General features: G+C 38.9%; 1 protein-coding gene across 12 annotated transcripts in view; it reads right to left on the reverse strand.

Moving 5' to 3' along the window:
* The window catches only part of USP25 (ubiquitin specific peptidase 25), a 412,805-nt gene that overhangs the window by 348,534 nt on the left and 43,099 nt on the right, over positions 1 to 21,172 (reverse strand). For 8 of the 12 annotated variants that reach the window (XM_020785423.3, XM_078388967.1, XM_078388972.1 and 5 more), the window contains exons 13-21: positions 19,735 to 19,896; positions 17,884 to 18,089; positions 17,119 to 17,189; positions 15,497 to 15,725; positions 14,777 to 14,962; positions 12,638 to 12,771; positions 10,695 to 10,808; positions 8,251 to 8,346; positions 3,228 to 3,406 (exon numbers count right to left, since the gene is read on the reverse strand). In XM_020785423.3, the coding sequence (XP_020641082.3) occupies positions 3,228 to 3,406; positions 8,251 to 8,346; positions 10,695 to 10,808; positions 12,638 to 12,771; positions 14,777 to 14,962; positions 15,497 to 15,725; positions 17,119 to 17,189; positions 17,884 to 18,089; positions 19,735 to 19,896 (1,377 nt within the window). The remainder of the gene's footprint in view (positions 1 to 3,227; positions 3,407 to 8,250; positions 8,347 to 10,694; positions 10,809 to 12,637; positions 12,772 to 14,776; positions 14,963 to 15,496; positions 15,726 to 17,118; positions 17,190 to 17,883; positions 18,090 to 19,734; positions 19,897 to 21,172) is intronic. The other 4 variants (XM_078388974.1, XM_078388973.1, XM_078388975.1 and 1 more) reach the window with 4 other exon arrangements.

Here is a 21,172-nt window from a genome sequence, read left to right on the forward strand (position 1 = left end):
GTTATTTATCTCTTGATTTTAGACACCCTCAGCTTGCGCTGCTTTCTCTGTCACCAGTTTTTAGAACAGATTCTGATCATCAGTACACATGATTGTTATTTTAATTTTGGCTTGGGCCACTTTCATTCTGTTGTGGTGCCTTTTAAAAAGGTATACATTATTATATGAAGATCAATACATTTGTCTCTGCTCAGTTTCACATTAGACTTCTGTTCAAATGTGCATGCTCTCCCTTGAATCATCTCCACATATTGTGCTAGCAGTTATAATTCATTGTCACAAGGTGGAGCTACAATACTATTTTTAAATAAAGTACTGCCTTAACAAAACAGTACACCTTCTTTTGGAAAAACTCATTGCTTTAACAGAAATCTGTTAAATTCAGCACAAAATGTTGGCGTAGATGTGCAGTTCTTAGATAGTATACAATCATGTGAAAGTATTTGGGATAATGGCTATTTCTTTAGCCATTTTCTTCTGTAGCGACAGACAGACTTTAGGCATACACACTCTTTATATTTACTTTGAAGAAAAGAATCACATAGTCCTAGAATGTATTTACAAAGCAACAACAAATAGGATTTCAAAAAACAAAAAAGAGTATGTCGATGTGAATTTTAGTTTAGACTGCAGGAAGCACCTGTTGACAATGAACATTTCATCCTAAATTGAAATTATTCAAACCCCATTGCAAATCAGGTTTATTGTCAAAATTTACAGACTTTCAGCTGTTTGCAATGAACAAATCAAACAAAAGCAATTGAAATACAGGGGTGCCTCCACTTATGAACATCCCTACTTATGACCACTTCGAGTTACGACCAGCTCTGGCCGCAAAATTTTGCTTCTACTTGCGACTGGAGCTTCCACTTACGAATAGAAAAAGGCAGGGGAAAAAAGGTGGGAAATTCAAATTACTAACTGTAGGTGGCGACGAGGCTGCTTCTTTGTAGCTCTTTAGCCCCAGCAGTTAGAGAGTGTGCATCGGAGGAGGGCTGCGACTGCCTCCTTCTACTTGTGAGTGAGTGTATGTGTGTGTTTGCAGAGAGGCTTCGGGCTGCCTGGTAAGGTAAGGTGCTGTTTTCTGCTTTTTAAAACTGTTCTGGGTGTTTTTGCAGCGTGGTTTTCAGCTGGGGGGGTTATGTTTCTGTGCTGTGATGGGTCTTGGGGGTTTGTTTGGTTTTTTTTGGTTTTTTCCTCCATTTCTGATGGGTCTTGGGGGTGGTTTTTTGTTGCTTTTTGGAGTGTTTTCCCCATTTCTGATGGGTCTTGGGGGGTTTGTTTGTTTTTGTTTTTCCCCCCATTTCTGATGGGTCTTGGGGGGGATTGACTGCTTTGGGGTTTTTTTTTTCCATTTCTGATGGGTCCCGCATGCTTCCCTTGCTTTTTCCTCTGTTTTCTTTGCATTTCCGACTTGCCCCCTTTGTTCTCTGTTCATTTCCTCTCTGTTTGTTTTCTGTGCATTTCCAATGGGTCTTGCATGCTTGATTGCTTTTCTCTCCCCCCCCCCAACTTTGGCCGGAAGGGATTAATCGTGTTTCCAATGAGTCTTGCAATGATTTTTTGGGGATATGTGTGTGTGCTTTTTTCTTCGGCTGGAACAGAATAATTGAATTTCAATGCTTTCCTATAGAAAATGGTGCTTCTACTTACGACCATTTTGAATTACGTCTATCTTCTGGAACGGATTATGGTCATAAATCTTAATTTTCTTCTTCCCATCTTGAACTATTGTTTTCTTTATATATCACTGTAAAACTGTTACTATATATTTAACTGTTTTTATCTTGTCTGTTGTAAGCCACCCAGAGTGGACAATGTCATGATGGGCGGCATGTAAGTGCAATAAATGAATAAATGTTGAGGCACCACTGTAGATCAACACAACAAATGCTTCGACTGGCATACTGACTCTCCTGCTGGGCCTCATGAAACACAAGTGGACTAATCCCCAAATAGCTTCCCTGCATCAAAGTGGGAAAAGCATACGGAAGGATGGAGATTGCTGATGGGAGGCACTCAAAACATCTCTATCCAGCGGTGTTGTTCACCCAAAAGTCACCACGCCATAGAAGGAAAAAAGGGATGCCTGAATTTGCCCTCAATAAATGCCAGTGATGGTGGTGTGGGATCCAGACTGCCCTCCTTACCACTCTGTGGTCTTTTTTTCTAAACACTCTCAATTTCTGTAGTTCCCTTCTAAACCCGTTTTGGATTGGTTTACTCTAACCCATGACAACTAAGGCTCACAGTCTGGTGTACACTTGGACTAATTTCTGAGCCTGGATACTCAGGTCTCAACAGTGGCCTGCAGTGAATTTGCACAGTGAAAGCTGGTGTGCCAGCTGCACTATTCCTGGAAATGCCTGAACTGGCTACAAAAATATTCATCTTAGTAACACCCTAGCTGCACAGCATTGCTGACATTGCCTTTAAGGGCAGTTTGGAAACCTGAGCTAGTTTAAAGTCATACAGCTATGCTGTTACCTTGGCCAGTTACGGAGAGTACCGTATTTTTCCCCATGTATAAAACCACTTTTTTTATGACGGGGTGGAAAACCTTTTGCTCTCAGAATATCACAGATGGCACCTCATGTTAAGGCATGCATTATTAAGATGAATAAACAACTTGTGGTATGTGCCACCTTTATATACCAGCTGGGAGCATAGTAACTGCCTCATCTGGTTTCTCCAATTATCACATGATTATAATGCTATAGGGAAAAAAAACCCTGCTGGAAGCCTCACTGCTCCACCACGGAAGTACAGGGACTTAAGAGGGAAAAATCTGAAAGTCTCTGGGGATTGTGTGGAGTCACCTTTGGAACTATGACCACTGTTGAGCTCACGTATCAATTTTACCTTGTGGTGAAATCCAAAGGAACCAGGTTCAGGGAATTAAAATTCATTCTTTGACTGTATAAATCACTCATTTACTAGGCAAATACGAAAGTACACTTCTTTCCAAATCCATAGGGATTCTGAAAGCTGTCGTACCTTGTCACACTTGGCTTTCTCCATTTTCAACCAACTAATGCTGGTATTTATTTGTCTGCTAATCCTACCCATGGTTCACTACATATTTCTATTAGGAAAAATAACTGTTTTCAGAGAATATGGGTAAGAAAAGGACAATATGGAGAAGAAAAAGGGCATCAATAAAGTGTTAAATGAAATTTGATCTTCAGTTTAGAGTCCTTCAGTTTAGAGTTGCCTGCATAAATTACCTTTCGTCAAAACTCAAACTGGGATCTGCAAACTGCTCCAACAATGTTCTCTCAATTATTTTCTTTGGGGCTTGGTTCTGAATGAAGTACACAATTACATGATGCAAACGATGATCACATTCAGGTGGTGTGTCTTCCTGGGCCAGTCTGAGTAACCGTGCATATTCTGTTTTTATTGCCTACGCAAAGTAATGAACACAAGAAGGCATTTAATTTGCAACAATGATGCCAATTTATAAACTGAGAAAGTCTTAACACAGAAAAAGTCACAAGCCTTATACAATTAATGATACTAACAACAAATAGGAATCTTTGTAGCCTGGTAAAATACTGTATTTGGGTTAAGCAACTTGGTTCATATACACAATCAGTCATACACAAAGTTAGCAATTCATATTATATGCTGTAGTAGCAGTTGTTACTGTTGTTGTTATAAGTCAGAACTGACTTATAACAATCCTAACAGAGCTTTCAACGCAACTGAGATATTTAAGGAGTGATTTTACCAGTTCCACATCCCCAGTGACTTTCCAAGGCTTAAAAGGAATTTGAACCCAGGTGTCACCATATCAACTACACCACACTGGTGTAGGCTACTGTGGCAACATCACATGTTGCCACAGCAATATTGAAGTGTTGAAAAAATAATCATCATCTTTAAAATGAAATTAAACTGTTTTTGCAAACTTGGTTTTAATAATACTTCTTAAGGGAAAAGGGAAATATATCCTAACCTCTGAGGCACAGCATCAGACCAATTAATATTTTGTATTCAGATACATTGCATAATATTAGCTTTCAGAAATAATTATATGAAGTTCTACATTATTGCTCAGGAGCTACATTTCCAAATCAAGATTCATCTTTCACAGTTTAACCTATGACAAATGTGTATTCGTTAGAGATGGGCATGAACTGGCGGTTCAGTGTGGTTCCTTTACTGGCCCAACAGATGAGTCGTGGTTTGGTGCCTGCCCCCTCCAGTGGGTGCCCACTCAAGAGGCACCACCCCAGCTCTCCTGCCCACCTCCTTTGGGTGCTGACTTGGGTACCCATCAGGTGGGGTGAGGCACCAAACCATGGATCAGCTATTGGGTCAGTAAATGAACCATGCCAAGCCACAGATTCATGTCCATCTCTTGTATTAATGTGTACTACAGTAAAGGCCCTTCCAGTTACTCAATAAACATCTAAAGCAAGTGAATTATTTTGTTCTTTTTCTCAACAGGGAGATGTTTACTACTTTCATAACATTCAGTATTAGATGGGAGGTAAAACTTGGGAATCCAAAAAAGGACTGCCAAATGAAACTGAGGGAGGGGCAGGACCTGCATGCCAGAAAAAGAGTCCCATGCCTATGTTTAAATGACCATGTCTTAGCTTAATAAGCAAAGTTACCACCTGTAACCTCCTAAGTCATGTTCAAGTTTCTGCTGCTCTCCTACAAAGCCCTCCACCTTTTGGGACCCTGTTACTTAGTAGAGCACTTTTCCACAAGATCATCCACCCATGCCTCCAGATGCGCACAGACAATACCCCTCCATGTGGCCACACTGAAGAAGGCCAAGAAACCATCAACAGAAAGCTGAGCCTTTTTGGCTGTGACACCTACACTCTGGAACCAACTACTGCCAAAGCTGTGTCTGTCCCCCTTCCTGTCTACCTTTAAGAGGCTAAAGACAGAGTTTTTTAGAGCTCCAGTGGTGCCCGCTTAACGATTACCCCACTCGATGACGAATCCGCTTCACTACGATGTTTTTGTGATCACTATTGCGATTGCAAAACAATGTTTTAATGGGCAAAATCTGCTTTGCGATGATCGGTTCCCTGCTTCGGGAACCGATTCTTCGCATTATGACAATCAAAACAGCTGATCGTCGGGTTTTCAAAATGGCCGCCGGCTGGTCAAAATGGCTCCCCACTGTGTTCAGGATGGATTTTTCACTGTACAGGCATCAGAAAATGGCCACCCTATGGAGGATCTTTGCTGGACGCTGAGTTATTTCGCCCATTGGAACGCACTGAACCGGTTTTCAATGCATTTCAATGGGCTTTTTTATTTCGCTTGACAAGGACTTCGCTCTACAGCGATTTCGCTGGAACGGATTATCCTCATCAAGCAAGGCACCACTGTACCTTTGTTGGCAATATCCCATGATCTTCTTACTCCAGACTTGGGCAAAGTGCGGCTCGAGGGCCACATATAGCCCGCAAGCCACCCCTGTCCGGCCCACGGACAGTTTTAAACATCAAAACCATGTATAGCTTTTTGTCTAAAGTTGATCAGTTGCTTATCTAACATACCACAAAAAACCTCTTTAGTATTTGTGAAGATTAACAAGTTTAAAATAAAAGCAATCATAACTTCACTGTTTCATTTTATTTTTAAGTAAAGTTGGTTCGGCCCCTGAACACAGTTCAGATTTTTCATGTGCCCCCCCCCATAGAAATTAATTGCCCACCCCTGTCTTACCTTGTCATGCTATCATTTTATTATAAAGCACCATAGTATTTTGGCATTGGCACTTCAAATATTTATTTTCACTTTGTCTTATTTGTTTAATTTATTTATTTTTTTGTGATTGGCACTCCACAAAGGCACAGAGCTGCCTGGGCGGGGACTCTTTGCCCACCCACTCAAAGAGTGACAGATAGGCCTGGCACTATGTGAGTTTTTAAAACGGGCCTCATGGCCTGCACCGTCCTCTTCCTTGTCTGACATACCGAGGGTAAGAATAAGAGTAGCTGGTCACTTCAGGGCTGGATGGGAATTTTTGACCTGCACCAAATTGGCTCTAGGCTGCAGGTGGTTTTTCCCCCATCCCATTCTCATTCCCAGGAAGCACATGGGAGCTAAATAGGTCACTGGCAGTAGGGTCACGTCGACGGGTAGTGCTAGGCAAGATAAGTTCAGGTGAGTTCCAGGTTGGGCACCCAGAGGGTGCAAGGGATCCCTCCTCTAAGAATTGCATTTACAGAGGTTTGGCTGAGGGGAGAAAAAGCAGGGAGAACCCAAGGAACACTGGGCACTTGGAGTCTAGAGACTTGTTTAGAGGGTGGCCCCAGGTACTCTGGGTGGATGGCCGAGAGGGTGCTGGACAGTTCAACAGCACCCTCTCAGGGTAGGAACTCCCAGGGGCAAAGGTCTGGACTGGTTGGTCAAGAATGACGAGGGTTCCAGACCTGTTAGTGTTACAGCTGCCCCCCTTGTAAAAAGGGGTAGTTAAAAGTTAAATAGCTAATAAAGTTGTGACCCTAGTATTACTGTGTCTCGTCTCGTTATTTCGGGTTGGGCGAGAAATGTTTGATTTTAGCCTGTCAACTACCCAGAATACTGCACTGCACTAATGGGGTGGTATATAAATGAAATGATATGAAATAAATAAATAAATAAGTTAAATCAAGCCTTCTGGCTGTACACATAGCCCTTTTACTTGTTTGCACAGAGGAGTGAACAACCACAACATCTTCCACTATTATTTTGCATGATGTCACAATAGAGGAACTATTACAGGTTTGCTATATTTTGCACAAAAAGCTTCAATGCATGTCTACTGGATTTATTCAGATCTGCTTATTAAACCGAGATACTATAATTTGAACCAGTTCAAATGGCGCTATCCTTGGAAGCAATATTTTAGTTGTCCATTTAATGTACTTTTGGCTAAGGCCTTATTTGATTGAGAGCTTAGCAAAAATACTGGAATTCTACCTTGCAATGTCATAAAATACAAGAGAGAAAGGCAAGTGAATATTCCTATGAAAGGTTAATGCCTGTCTATATTGTACTGTCTATTACAGAATGTCATTGCCATAAGATGGGAAAATTCCATCCTCAAAGTTCCCGAGTTAATAGTTTCAGATCCAAAACACAACTTTTATCCTTTAGTTTATGGACAAAAAGTTGCCATACTCTCTCCACACTACATCCTACTTCCACTTTGCCTGGCAGGTCCTTCTAAACCTCCATAGCAGCTTTTTGGAAAATACGGGGAGATAAAGCTTTCCTTCTGTTAACTTCCCTACATTATCTTTTAATATATACAAAATCCATTCTAGAGTCCCCTCAAAGCAAATATAATCTAAACTCAGACATGTTATAAGATCAAGTACCATGTCACCTTATCTGTTATCTCAAAAAAACATTGCTTATATTAGTTGTCGTCATGTTACTTTAGCAAAATATTTTATTATTGGAATCATAGGAAGACAGGTGAAAATGTACCAACAACTATGCATGCCAGGAAAGGCAAATACATCATGACCTGACTCCAAGCAATAAAACATGTATCTTTGATCCATATGTCCAGTAAAGCATGAAGTTGCCTAGAACAGAAGGATTTGTGGGGGAGAGATATAAATAACTCGTCTTAAAATTGCAGTATGTCTTCTTCAAAGGAAAGGGGAATTATTTACAGGGAACTACAGTAAAAAAATCAAGCATGGTCTAAGGCAATGAAGAGCAGCAAAACACAGCAGGCCTAATTGTTTCATTGAGCACTAGGGAGCACTGATGTGCTAGCAATATAGTCATCCATTATTTCCTGTACAGAAGGTGCTAGACTAGTGGGGCAAAGCAAAATCCCTGCTTACACTTTCATAATTCAAGCTAAAATCCACAAGACCCAAATCTCCAAAACTGGAGAAAAGTTTAACATTCAGGTATTCTACTTCCAGGGCCTCCAAAAATATGATTTTTCTTTTAAGCTTATGTTGGAGTATGTAGTTATTGATCAAAGGTACCAAAATCCTACTGATGTTCGTGTAATTTGGCTAGATCAAATTGATGTATCTGATCACACGCCCAACTATACAAGATGTGTCCTGGCAATTTGTTGATTAGTCATGACAAGCTACATAAACACCAATAGGATTCCAATCATTTACTGTTAAAACAAAAATGCTGGATACCATCTCTCTTTGTAAAATGTAGATGAGAAGAAAAACCTCAATTAACCGATACACATTTAATCAGAGTTACAAAAACAAACCAAGGAGGAAAAGTTGAAAGAGTTGGTGGTACCTGAAAAAACCCTGTTTCTGGCCCACACCTGTCATACACATTCGTAGCTTTACCTATAGCCATGATAATACCTTGCATGTCCGGGGTCAGCAAGACCTGTCATAGGAGATTTAACACATATACACACATGTATATTGAATAATGAGAAACGTAAATTCAAATCACTATGTGCCTTTACAAACACATGCCAAATTTAGCAACTGCATACGTACACTGCAGCACCAAGCATTTCAGGGTTATACGTGTGGCCTCAAAGCACACTAATTACATAATCTACATTTACACTAGATTACACTAGAGTTTCTAGTGAACTGAAATAGTAAATTACGTTAAAAAGAATTCCTGGATTCCTCAGCCAAGTTATGAAGCGGTCTGTTCCTGTTATATTAAACATAATTCCCTAACTCTTACATTTACAGATAATTTGTATGTCTGCTTCACCCTAGTTAAGGGTGCACGCTCATGCACATACGCAAATGGCACAGCGCTTGTGTGGGCATGCGCTTGTGTGCATGCGTAAATGGCAGTGCTGCCATTTGCACATGTGCACGATTGTGCATACACACAAGCCCCCTGCCCCCGTTCGTGCATGCGCACAAGCACAGGGGGGTGCCCCACCTTCCCCAGCCAGCCCGTGGACCAAAAAAGGTTGGGGACCACTGATCTATAGGAACATGGCATTAATTTCCCACAGGTGATTTGTAGCAGAGCCTTCATCTCTGTAAATTATGAAAATCTGTGGATTGCTCTAAAATAAATGTATCTGCTACAGTATTTGACTGCACTGATGAATAATTTATACCCTGGAAAAGAGACTATCATTTCGACAGAACAGAGAAAGCCAAATGACAAAGGGGTCAAGAGAAGCATGTTATTTTATCTCTCTACTGCTCAATGTATATGCAGAATTTATATGAAAATTGGATTAGATTCATATGAAGATGGAATTAAAATTGGTAGAAGAAACACTATACCTTTAAACAGAGGTTAAAGAAGGATGTCTGAAAGCAGGATTACAGCTGAACATTACAACATAAATGACCACAGAAGAATTATATCCATTTAATGCTGACAATGAAGAAGCCAAGATTGTGAAACATTTTCTATGATTTTGTTCAAATTATCAATCAAATGGAGACTGCAACCAAGAAATCAAAAGAAAACTGAGACTTGGAAGGAAAAGATCCTGAAGTATAAGGATGTTTCTCATTACTATGTATGGATGTGAAAGCTGACATGAAGAACGCGGATAGGGAAAAATAACCCAGTCATTCAAAATGGTTAAACTACAGATATTATATTTTCAACATATTACAAGAAGGTACGGCTTACCAAAAAAAAGATAATACTAGGAAAAGATGAAGATAGTAGGAAGAGAGGAAGATTGTGTGCAAGACAAACTGACTTAAGGAAGGAATCACAGTCTTTAGTTTGCAAGGCTCAACAGAGCTGAAACAACAGCACTTTTAAGGGGTCATTAATTCACAGGTTTGCCATAAATCAGAAGTGACTTCATAGCACCTAACAACAACAATAGTGGCAAAATACAGGATAAACCTAGGTCAGGTATATGTAGCCAAGAATCCAGCTCCCCTGACTGGGTAGCACAAAGCATCCAGGAACTCCACAAACAAGGCATAAAGACAATAATTCTTCCTCACTATATGTCTCTGAAACATACTGCTTCTTAGCATTTCTCTTAGAAACAGAATGAAAGATGACAATTTTGGAAATTGTTGATTCTGGACTAATTGACTATTCTTATACAGAAAATAAGGCCAGAACTGCAAAGTGCTTGTATAAGTTTCTAAAGCCATATTTGCTTGGAAGTGCCATCCATCTATATAAAATAAATTTGATTGATTGGTCATGCAGATGATCTCCTGAAAGCAACAGGTATGGACAAACTTTAAACTTGTCTGATGTATTTTGTTTTTGCACTAAACTCCTGACAACTACCAGCAAAAGGCTAATGAAAAAAGACATGCTGCTAAAATTAAATAATTCTGAATATAATTTTTTCTGAACAGTAAATGTGAACAAAGTACAGATATTCCATACGAAAATCAAATCCTCATTACCCCAAGCTTTCTTCATTTCATGACAGCAGTAAAAATATTGTCATTGTATGTTTTACATTTTTAAAAAATAATGTTTAACTTGAATAATTCAAGGTAGGGCTTTAAAAGAACCCACTGGAGCCCAAAAGCAGATTTACACAGTCAAAGCTGTGTGGGTCATATGTGATCCTTGTCAAATTTAGTTTCACACCATGCAAAAATATTCCATTAGAAAAAATAAACAGCAGTTCCTCATTTTGCAGACTCCAGCAAATAAATTCAGTTTTAGATAAGCGGCTAGTTAAGTGCCAGCATGTGCAAGCATGCCAAAGACAGGCAGCACATCAATGGTGCAGAAAGCTGTTATTAAGATGAAGGTGGTACCTCGTCATCATAACCCCCCTCCTCTGACTCAATCACATAAGTCCCTACATCAGGAATTGTCACTTCTACAACTTTCTGGTTAGGAACTGTTGGAACTGGGGTACTATCGGAATTCTGTAGGGGAAAAAACATCATACAAGAAGGAAAGAAATAAAAAACGACAACCTTAACAAAGTCAGATAAGTTACATTGATAATATTAACCAATTTCACTGTTTGCTGTCTTTTAATTTTAGCAAATATTTATTGAAACCTGTTGCATAGCATAGTAAGTCGCAACTAGAATAGGACCACTGAATCAGTCAAACACATGGTGGAGACAACTAACCAAATCCTCACTGACTCAGTGGGTCTCCTCTGTTTGCGACTTTCTATGCTAAGCAACAGGATTTGAACCAATCAGTGGCATCTTAAATACGCAAAGGGACACTTTAAAAATCATGTCACAATAAAATACCATATATTTAATTTATACTGAAATGAAAGCGTACTGAAAGATTTAAATGTTCTTCTGTTCTTATATATAACTTGAAAACTATAGACAGAATATGCATAAAATAGATGAACATGGGATTTTAAAACCAAGGTAATATAACAAAATCTGTATAAATCCAAATCCTTGATTTAATTAGACTGTGGACCTGGATGAAGATCAAAGCCCTGCTGAATGCATGGAGCAAGCCAGAACAATGTGCTTATTTTTTTGTCAACATGGCAATGACTTCTCTATTGCGCAGCTGTGGGGCAAAAAACACATAAGCACTGCCCACTATGAAGTGTCTGGTAGGCATGTTTCTGGATGCATATTTATAGCAAACTCAGGTCAAACTTTACAAATTATCTCTGTACATTTCCTCCCAAACAGAAATCTAAAGCTGATCATGCCTATTTCTGAATGCACTTGGTTGTGCAACACACACAGGATGTTTGATACATCATTTTATATTAAAAGGTTTAGGATCCTTAGATGCTCCTAAAATATATTATTACCATGACAGTTTTCCTCTAACTTATGAAATGGCAGTAGTTTACAATTAATTTTATTATGTTCTACTTCCATTGCTGTGAACTCAGAACACAAGCATCATTCATGGCACATGATGCAAAACAGGGTTTGTTGGAAAGAGAATGCATTAAAACAAGCTGCAGGTTCATAGAATCTTATTTTGTGTACAAGTAGAGAGAACTTAACAGTACCTGTCTCCCATTTCTGAACATGGGGGGGGGGGACTGTAGTTTGTACATACCAACTTGGTTACAGATCAGGCACTGGGACTGTAGTTTGTACATACCAACTTGGTTACAGATCAGGCACTGGGACTGTAGTTTGTACATACCAACTTGGTTACAGATCAGGCACTAGTCATTTGTAGGAAATAAGAAATTGTGACAGGAGGAGGCATAAAGGGAAGGAAAAAGTGAACAGTGATGGAATAGAATGGCCAATGTTTCTATATGTCCTGAAATACTAAATGTTCTGAGGATAGAACACTAATTTAATTTTTTTTTCAACTTCAGAATGACCAAAATTTAGGCAAATATAACATCATAAAGTAAGAAAAGTGCAATAGCAACTGAGTTACTGAAAATGTATTAGCAAGTAAATTATATTACAAATCGTCATCTAATTAGAGTGCTCAAAACGATCTGATGACCTCTTTGCAGAAAGTCTAGGAAGTATTTTGATATTTTCCTGGCTGATCATCATCTGATTATCTTCTGGAAAAGTCAACTTGAATAAACTTCAGTATGTAAAGAAATTAACAGACTGCAATTTACTATGGATAGAAGCTTGTAAACTCACTCTAAACCCCATTTTCAACAGTGCAGAAAAAGGCAAGGAAAAGGGCAGCTTGCTTAGGCACTTGGCACTAAACAGGATTTAGTGTAATCTCCAAACGCAGCCAATGAACATACAGTGCAAAAATATTTTGCACATCTTACCAAGTTCATAACAGCTTCAGGATTTTTATCTTCTTGTTCATTTAATGCTTTTGTGATTGCCCGTATAGTATCTTCTTTCAACCGCTTGGATACATCGGTTCTTGAGGGTTGTTCCAAATATTCTGGTTCTTCCCCTTGAATGGCACAGAAGGTAAAAGGAGATATGGTCTATATTTTAGGTAACAAAAATACAGCATCTGGTAAGTTACAGTCCAGCTAAAACCAGCATGCTCTACAGAGATTAAGCTTGTTCAAATAACTATTCACATGAGCATACGCTATAAACAAAGTGTGACTCTGTTCACACTCTGTTCCCATTATGAGCCAGTTCAAGTGTTGATTAGCTCAGTCCACCACCTTCACAGGTGTGTCTGATGGGGACAAGGAGAGAGCCTTTTCTATTGCTGCACACAGACTCTGGAACTCCCTCCCACAGGAGACCAGACTGGCTCCATCTTTGCTATCTTTCCACATGCAGGCAAAGATCTTTCAGTTTTTTATTTTTACTTCCCTCCACCCAAAAGATTTCAGTTTGTTGTTCAACTGAGTTGTACAGTTCATTGGTTTCATTAAAGGTGGAAAAAGTTCTGCAATGATTTATCTTTGTCTTATTTTTTTACATCACAGACACTTGACATTTTAACAGGGCTGTGTAAACTTTTTATATCCACTGTACATCTTAAAACTACACCTTGTACAACAAAAATGTATGTTACATGATGACGGTGGCAATGATTATGATGTAGTGAAGTCCACAACTCTTTAACAAATGGCTAGCTTCTCTGGCCTACAGCTTACAGTTTCTCCCAGACAACTTATAAACATACATCTTGCTTATGTTTAGTTGTAGTTCCTTTTTGGGTTGACAATATTTGACAAATTAATTCTAGATAAATCTTTGAACTTTACAGACTTGCACGTGCTTTTGCATTACCTGCCTACAAGTTGGAAACTAACTCCTGCTCGGTGGAAATGAGTTTTCAGCACTTTCAGCTAAAAGACTTACTGCAGCACTGCAAGGATAAATGCCCAGCCTCCTTTACTCAACAGCTTGAGGAATTCCTTTCCCCCAAAAAAAATTTTTTAGAGTTTGGCACATAGACACCAACTTCATGCTTATTTATATATCTTTTGAAATTTTGATATGAATATGTATTAAATATAAATGTTGTATAGTTGAAAGTAAAATGGCTCATTTTACCTGAGTCCTTGTATTGATTGTATTCAGATGTAGTTACCAAAGTTTGAAACTTAATGTTGTACAGCTGTGGTAGATGATGAAACTTTGTGTAACTGAAAATGAAGTAATGTATTTTCTGATTGGTCCCAGAACTGTACATAAGTCATGTGTAAAGGGACATTTTATCTGCTGTAAGTCAGATCATTTTCCCCCAATGCTATGTGTTGTATCATATTATGTTATGCTGCCAGATGAATGTCTATTTTCTCCGTATATATGTTAACAGGCTAAGTTGATATTTTACTCTCTCAGTGTCATAGTGTCTATGCAAACAAATATCTCCTTACCCTGCTAATGCTCTGAGAATACAAGTTTAACCAAAATTCTGAACAATATCTGGATATGTAATCACCTCTTCTGGACGTTTATGCACACATCTTTTAAAACTATTAGGTCCTCAGTTTATTATATGTCTGCACATGTGTCCTTCAGAATCATATTTTATCCTCTTTTACCCTTTTTAAAAATGTTACTTACTTGCACAATAAAAAACAAAATTTAGTCACTCTTGCTAGCAGAAGAAGTCATGCAGGAGCAATAGGGTAACATGAACAAGCACTCTGGTTTAATCCAAATCAGCCAGGGTTCTCTGACACATCAGATCATCAGATCTAATCAAAAGTATAGAATCTAAGCCTTGAAACAGAAGTTTCAATATCTGGGGTTTCCCCGAAATCTATAACGTAATTAGCTTTCAGTCTATCCAATAATATTATCATGTTCACATGTTTCCCTATGGAAAGCATACAACAGTAATCACTCCACCCTTGCACTGGACATTCACTGCCTAACAGGTGATCAATGCTCTCGGAGCTAGACTGGTCTGACCAATCTCAAACCAAAGTACTGATGAGATGGAGAAGTGAAAACAACAATGCACAGTTCTTTCAGTCACTAACCTTGGGTATTGGAAGGCACAGGGACCCTGGCTGTCTGCGATATTAATGCTTTTTCTTGTGCTTTCAGAGCAATCTGCACATCCCATTCTTCTAACTCTTTTTCAAAGCGCTTATTGTCTTCTTTGACATAATCTCTTAAATCAGGAGGTAATGTGTCCATATGACCAGTTTCCTTGTTAAATTGCTCTATAATGACACACAGTATTTCATGCATTAAATACCATGAAAAAGAATACATACACATGTACAATATTTCTATTAAATGTTTAAAACCAAGTGTCTAGATCAGTTACACACAGAAAACAATTCAGGTTCTCCTATGAAATCAGGTTTTCAGCTTTCAGTTTTAAAAGTGGTACAATGACATATTATGCATCACTGCCACCTCTACTCAATAACCAAGTCTTCCTTCCACTGCTACTCTCCCCACGAGACAGTTCTTAGACACATTTGCTAGTCAAGCAGTGCTGGTGAGAGAGCAGAGCCCAAAATTCATCCTCAGTCGCCATTATAAAATCCCCATGAAATCAGATACAGATGCAGCAAAGTCACTACAAAAATGTGACCAAATAAATAAGCAGTAGTGTTCCTATGACACTTGCAGGCCTCTGTAAGTATCAAAAACTATGAAAAGTTAGCATCTCATGTATGCATTCGTCAACTTTTTAAAAACTATTCACATGGAGAGAGCAACATTTCCACATTACATAGAATTATTACCTTGTATCAAGAAAGGTTCCTTATCATTGATATACATTAAACAATAAGCACTTGCATTCCTGTAACCACCAAACGAGTCACGCTCAAGCTCTTCCCAACTAGACTTTGTCACGGAAATATCATTGTATTTCATCCACCTCCTCTGATTGTTGTCATAGATATATGCCCAGTAGTGTCCTGCACTGGCCTGCCCTTCATGAACTAATACAGCATGTAACCGATAAGGAACCTAAGTCAATTAAAATTAAAGAATAATGATTAGCAAGTATGATCATAAGTAGTAAGAAAAGGACAAACAATAGGAACTGTAAGTGAATAAGAGACCAGGTACTGCAGATGGAAAACAATGTTTATAGTAAGATTTTAGTTTCATTTCCTTTCTCACATACAGTTATACTTAACCACTTTGCAAGCCACAAAAGTTACTAACTAATTTATTTCAGCGTCATCCTGAACTTACTTTTCAGTTTTCCAGAAACATGCAGTATTTCATCATTCATAGCTCAATCTCACACATATCTACTCAAAACCAACTCCCTTTGAGTCACTGCATATAGCACTTCAAACTCATACAATCATAACTACAGTTCATCATTTGTGCATATGAACAGTAGAAAAAGTATGTTAGAGCAGTGGTCCCCAACCGTTTCTGAACCACAGACTGGTTGGGGGGTGAGGTGCACTCACGTGCATGCACTGAGGGGCGGGATGTGCTTGCAGAGGGGCGGGGCACCCATGTGTGCGGGTGGCAGACCATGCGTGTGGGTGGGGTGCGTGAGGGGAGTGCGTGGGGGGCATAGATCTGTCTCCATGGCCATAGCAGGACCAGGCCGCGGACCAAAGTATGGGGATTAGAGGACAACAAGGTAAGTAACTGAAAAAACTTGGAATGCCAATTGTGCTCTTCTGAAAAAAGGATTTAAATGCATCCACTGAAGTGTTTGCATGTATACCCCCACTGCACGTACTGTAAGTTTTACAAATTTAGCTTCCTCTGTTAGGCTCACAATGTTCGAAATGTCACTATGCAAAAAGAAAGTAAAAGGAAATGATAGGAATGACATCATGTGAAAGAGAAGTGATCTGCTACAAGGTACTTGTATGGGGAACCTGTGAGAATCACAATGTTGGTGGACTACAAGATCCATCATCACTTATATCTGTTATCCTGGCTGGGCCTGAGAATTTGGGAGTTCAAGAGTAAGATCCAAAAAGCCATAGATTGACCCATACATAAAAGGATGTATTTTGTATGAGTTTTTTGTCCAGTGTCCACACAGAGGAATTATGTAGTTTGCACAACATACCTGTTGTATGTTTTTCATGCAACAGGGAAAAGGCTCAACACTCAAATCTAATTGTTGAACCTTTATGCCAGCTATCATTGATAAATACAATCTGTCCCCTGTCCAGCTCCCTGGTTTTGCTTGTTTCGGGACTGCCTCTTTGCCTCGGCCTGCTGTACATAGCCTGAGGTCTATATTAAGGCCTCAGGAATTAATAAATACAGACAGAACTTATGACATTGCTAAATGTTATAAAGAATACTGAGAATGTTGCTGGTGCCCCCTTAACAAGAAAAGAGCCACTAACACATTGTCTCGTATGGAAATAGCACTTACCTGCACCATTGATTTATCAGAGTACATGAGTTCAATTGTCCGTTGTATTCTAGCTATGCTTTCTTGCAGATCTAATGAAAGAGGAAAATAAAAAGATTTTGTGCAATTAATATTCAGTATCATCAAATTTTGCATTTCCATAGGTAAACACTTTCCACACTGGCTAGCTCAAATGCTGGTTGACTTTAGATATTCTGTATTTTAAAATATTTTTATTTTCTTTGGGTACTCTAATTTTTCAGTGTTTCAACTAATTGGGAATCTCATTCTCAGAAGTCTCTATTAATGCATCTTAATTAAAAATGTCAATTTCTCTGGGAAAAGGTGAGACTAATACTGCTATTTTGTCTCTTAAAACATTTCAAATCCTCTACAGTAATAAAAAAATGAAGTCTGCAGCTGGAGCATTGCTTAACAACCATACAATGGTCATTACCAACAAAAAGAAAATAGAAAATTATTGCATCTGGAGCCTTAGTGTTGGCTGGACTGGCGAGAAACCAAAGTTGGAGCTTTCTAGTTTCATCTCCGCTCTGAAGGAGAAGAGCTGTGATATTGCCAATGTTATGCCGAACACTTCAAGATTATTGCATTGCCCTGATCCATGCTGGATGAAGGAAGTAACAAGTCATCTCTATCACCCTGAACCTGTTCAAAAAAACAGTGAGGTCCTTCTCCTTGTCTATGCTCTTTTAAATTAAAACTCACTTGCTCCACTGATTCATGTGTGAATCCTGACCTCAGCCCAACCTTCCAAACCAGTACCTCTGGTGTCATTTTCTACTTCCGTCCTCCATCGGTGTAAACATCCCTCTAATACAGAAAGTTCCTCTTCAGTGATGTGCCTTGGTGCTGGATGCATTGGCAGGTCTGGAGGAATCCGAGACTGCGTGAATGGCTTGTGTATTACTGATCGTTGTGCAGGTGATGTGCTTTGTGTTTCTGTAGAAGGCCCCTGTTGTTCTGTTGTGCTGTATTTATTAAAAATGTGAAATATTTAATTTATGCTGGATCAAGTACCATTTTGAATGATGCTGAATACTGACAAAAGGGTGTCCTCAACCTGAAATGACTGCAAACCTCCGTCAACAAATGGACTTAAATACGTTCTAACAACTGCGAAAAAAATTCCCACAGCTTTTATGTCAGATTTCCATCACTCTATCTTCCATGCAGTCATTAAGCAGGATGAATTGCTACATGTTGTTTAGATCTCCACCTGTTTAATTTAGCATAAAAACATATGTTTTCAATCCTAAATCTTTTAGGTGGGATTCAGTTCTACTGGAATTACTAGAACACCAGATGAATCTCAAAGAGGGCTAAAGAGCCATATAAAACTATTTAGAAACATATCATCTTTAAAACAACTTAAAAGTACACATTTTAAAATGCATAAAACACCATAATGTGCAGAATGCGACCCTGACCAATGCTGTATAAAAGTCCTTATTTTTCATCTTGTCCACAGATCTTAGAATGGAGCCTGATCTACACATTTTACAGAAGAAAGAATCATACAGAGTAAAAAAAAACTTTATCTTTACTAGAGATGGGCATGAACCGTGGTTCCACTTAGTTTATCACGGTGTCTACACAAATGTTCCGTAGATGTCACCGCTTCCTTCCCCTGCCTCCTCTGGGTGAATGCCCACTCACCAGAAGGAGTACACTTCCTTCCTCCAATTCCTCAGGTGATCCTCCACCCACTGGCAGGAGCATGGGCTTCTCTGCCGTCCTCTGAGTGCCCAAAGAAGTGGAGGAGGGAAGCTCCTGCTAGTGAGTGGAGGATAACCGGAGGAGGTGGAGGAGGAAAGCGCACTCTTCCTGGCGAGTGAGCAATCACCCAGAGAAGGTGGGTCAGGGGAGCGCACAACACCCATGGAATACCTGTGCAGGCACTGCACCAAACTGCAGTTCATGCCCATCTCTAATCTTTATATTAGAAAAACTACTTTTCTTAAAAACTGCATCAGGGTTAATAGCACCTCACAGATTCCGAAGCTTTGAACGGCCAATAATGTATTAATTGTATACTATTAAGTCCATTCTGATTTATGGCAACCCTTTCCAAAGTTTTCTAAGTAGAGATTACTCAAGAGTGGTTTATCACTCCCTTCAATGTAAAAACCTTTGTCTCATCCATTGGGCAACTACTTTACTCTCATCCTGTGGAAGGGGGCATCCACAGGGTTCTAAAACATTCATCAAAAATGCAATCTAAATCTGTGTGAGCCCCCCACTAGTGCAGAATCATCAAGTCAACAGTACTTAAATGTATGTTCACTGACCAAGTTCCATTGATTTCCTGGACGTACTCTAATTGGGACTAACCAGAATATTTTTTTCTTTTATTCTTTTTTTTTAAAAGATGTTCAGGGAGAGAGTAAGGAAAATTCCAGAAATAGTACAATCACATTTTTTTTTTCAAACAGAGGGGTTATCTCAAATGGGCTGAAGATCTTACTAGACTGTGGCCAGTATAAACACATTTTCAAGTCAGCTTTAATACAATAACTACAGTAGTCTTCTGCTTGGTCATTTAATAAATAACTGGTTAACTGCTGTTACGCAAATTACAGTGAGAAACACTGAATATAAAGGAGACATGTTTACCTTGGTATTGTCTGTGTCGACAAAGTACCACTAGGGAGAGCACTAGTATTAAGATCTTCAATAGGAGACGTGCATACTGGCTTACTTGATGCAAACTCCAGCGCATACTGTAGAACATCTACCAAAGGGAACCGTTTAGGACCGGAACCATAGCTTAAATACCTGGAAAAATATTATATTCATATCCATATTATAGGGAAATAATACTTCCCAGACACATGCATTCATTGTATTTTGTAAGCAGTTCATTTAATTGTGGTCCCAGAGAACAAAGCCTACTTCAGGAACAATAATAACAATGTGCAACAAAAATGTGTTTACAACACAGAACACAGATCACAAGCCAGGTGGTGACTTTTCCACCTGGAAAGTGTTTGTGAAAAGCAGCTGCCATATAGTCCCAGCTGGTTTTACTCCAAGGAAAACTTATGTTAAGTTTAGCCTGAGCCAATTTTCAAGAACTAGTGCACACAAATAGCTTCCATCAGGGAAAGATATGTATGGAACTAGCATAATGTCTGACACTTAAATTCAAACACAGGTTTTATTCATGTCATTGTATCAACTGGGGGAAGGATGTAACTCAGTGATATAGCACTAAGTTCTCAAGTTTAATTCATAACATTTGCAGGTAGGTCTAGGAAAAGCCCCAAGCTGAAACCCAGAGGAGCTAATACTAATCAATGGAAAATGTACTGGACAAAACTGACCAATGATTTGATACAATGAATTGATACATCTTCCAAATATTAGGAGAAAGTCTAAAAGCATGTCTGATGAAGTGGATGAGTCCACAAAAACATTAAATTATCATAGTTAGTCTTTAAGGTGCCACATAATTTTGTCTGGTTTTGTTTCTTTGGATTTTGCCTGATATGCTTGTACAGCTGCAACATGGCTACCTCCTCCAAAACTGAAAAACTCTGGCCTACTTATTCCCATTGCAACAAAAGCCAATGTATGAAATGTAATGTTCCCCATTTCTATTACTTATGAATTGAGAAGAGTGCAGAATTTTAAAAGAAATGGAAAAAAAATTGAGGAAAAATACTAGAGAACCATCTTTGAAATTCCTCAGGAGTTCCATTTAGTAGCAGAACAATGTTCTACAGTTGTGTTCAAAATTATTCAACCCCCACTGAAATTGAATGTTTTGGCCATTTTGACATTGATTTTGATCATTCAGTCATCTTGCTTACATTTACATGAAAGAGGCACTTGTAGGTCAGAGAAATATAACCTTAAGTTTATAATGAAATAACCACAAATGTCTTTTCTGTGCTCACATCATTATTAGTTTTTATTCAACCCCAAGTGACATTCAATCTTAGTACTTAGTACAACATCCTTTTACAGTTATAACAGCTTTTAAACGTGAAGCATAGCTTGACACAAGTGTCTTGCAGCGATCTACGGGTATCTTCGCCCATTCTTCATG

The sequence above is a fragment of the Pogona vitticeps genome, chromosome 3 (assembly GCF_051106095.1).
Source record: "Pogona vitticeps strain Pit_001003342236 chromosome 3, PviZW2.1, whole genome shotgun sequence".
Classification (NCBI taxonomy): Eukaryota; Metazoa; Chordata; class Lepidosauria; order Squamata; family Agamidae; genus Pogona; species Pogona vitticeps.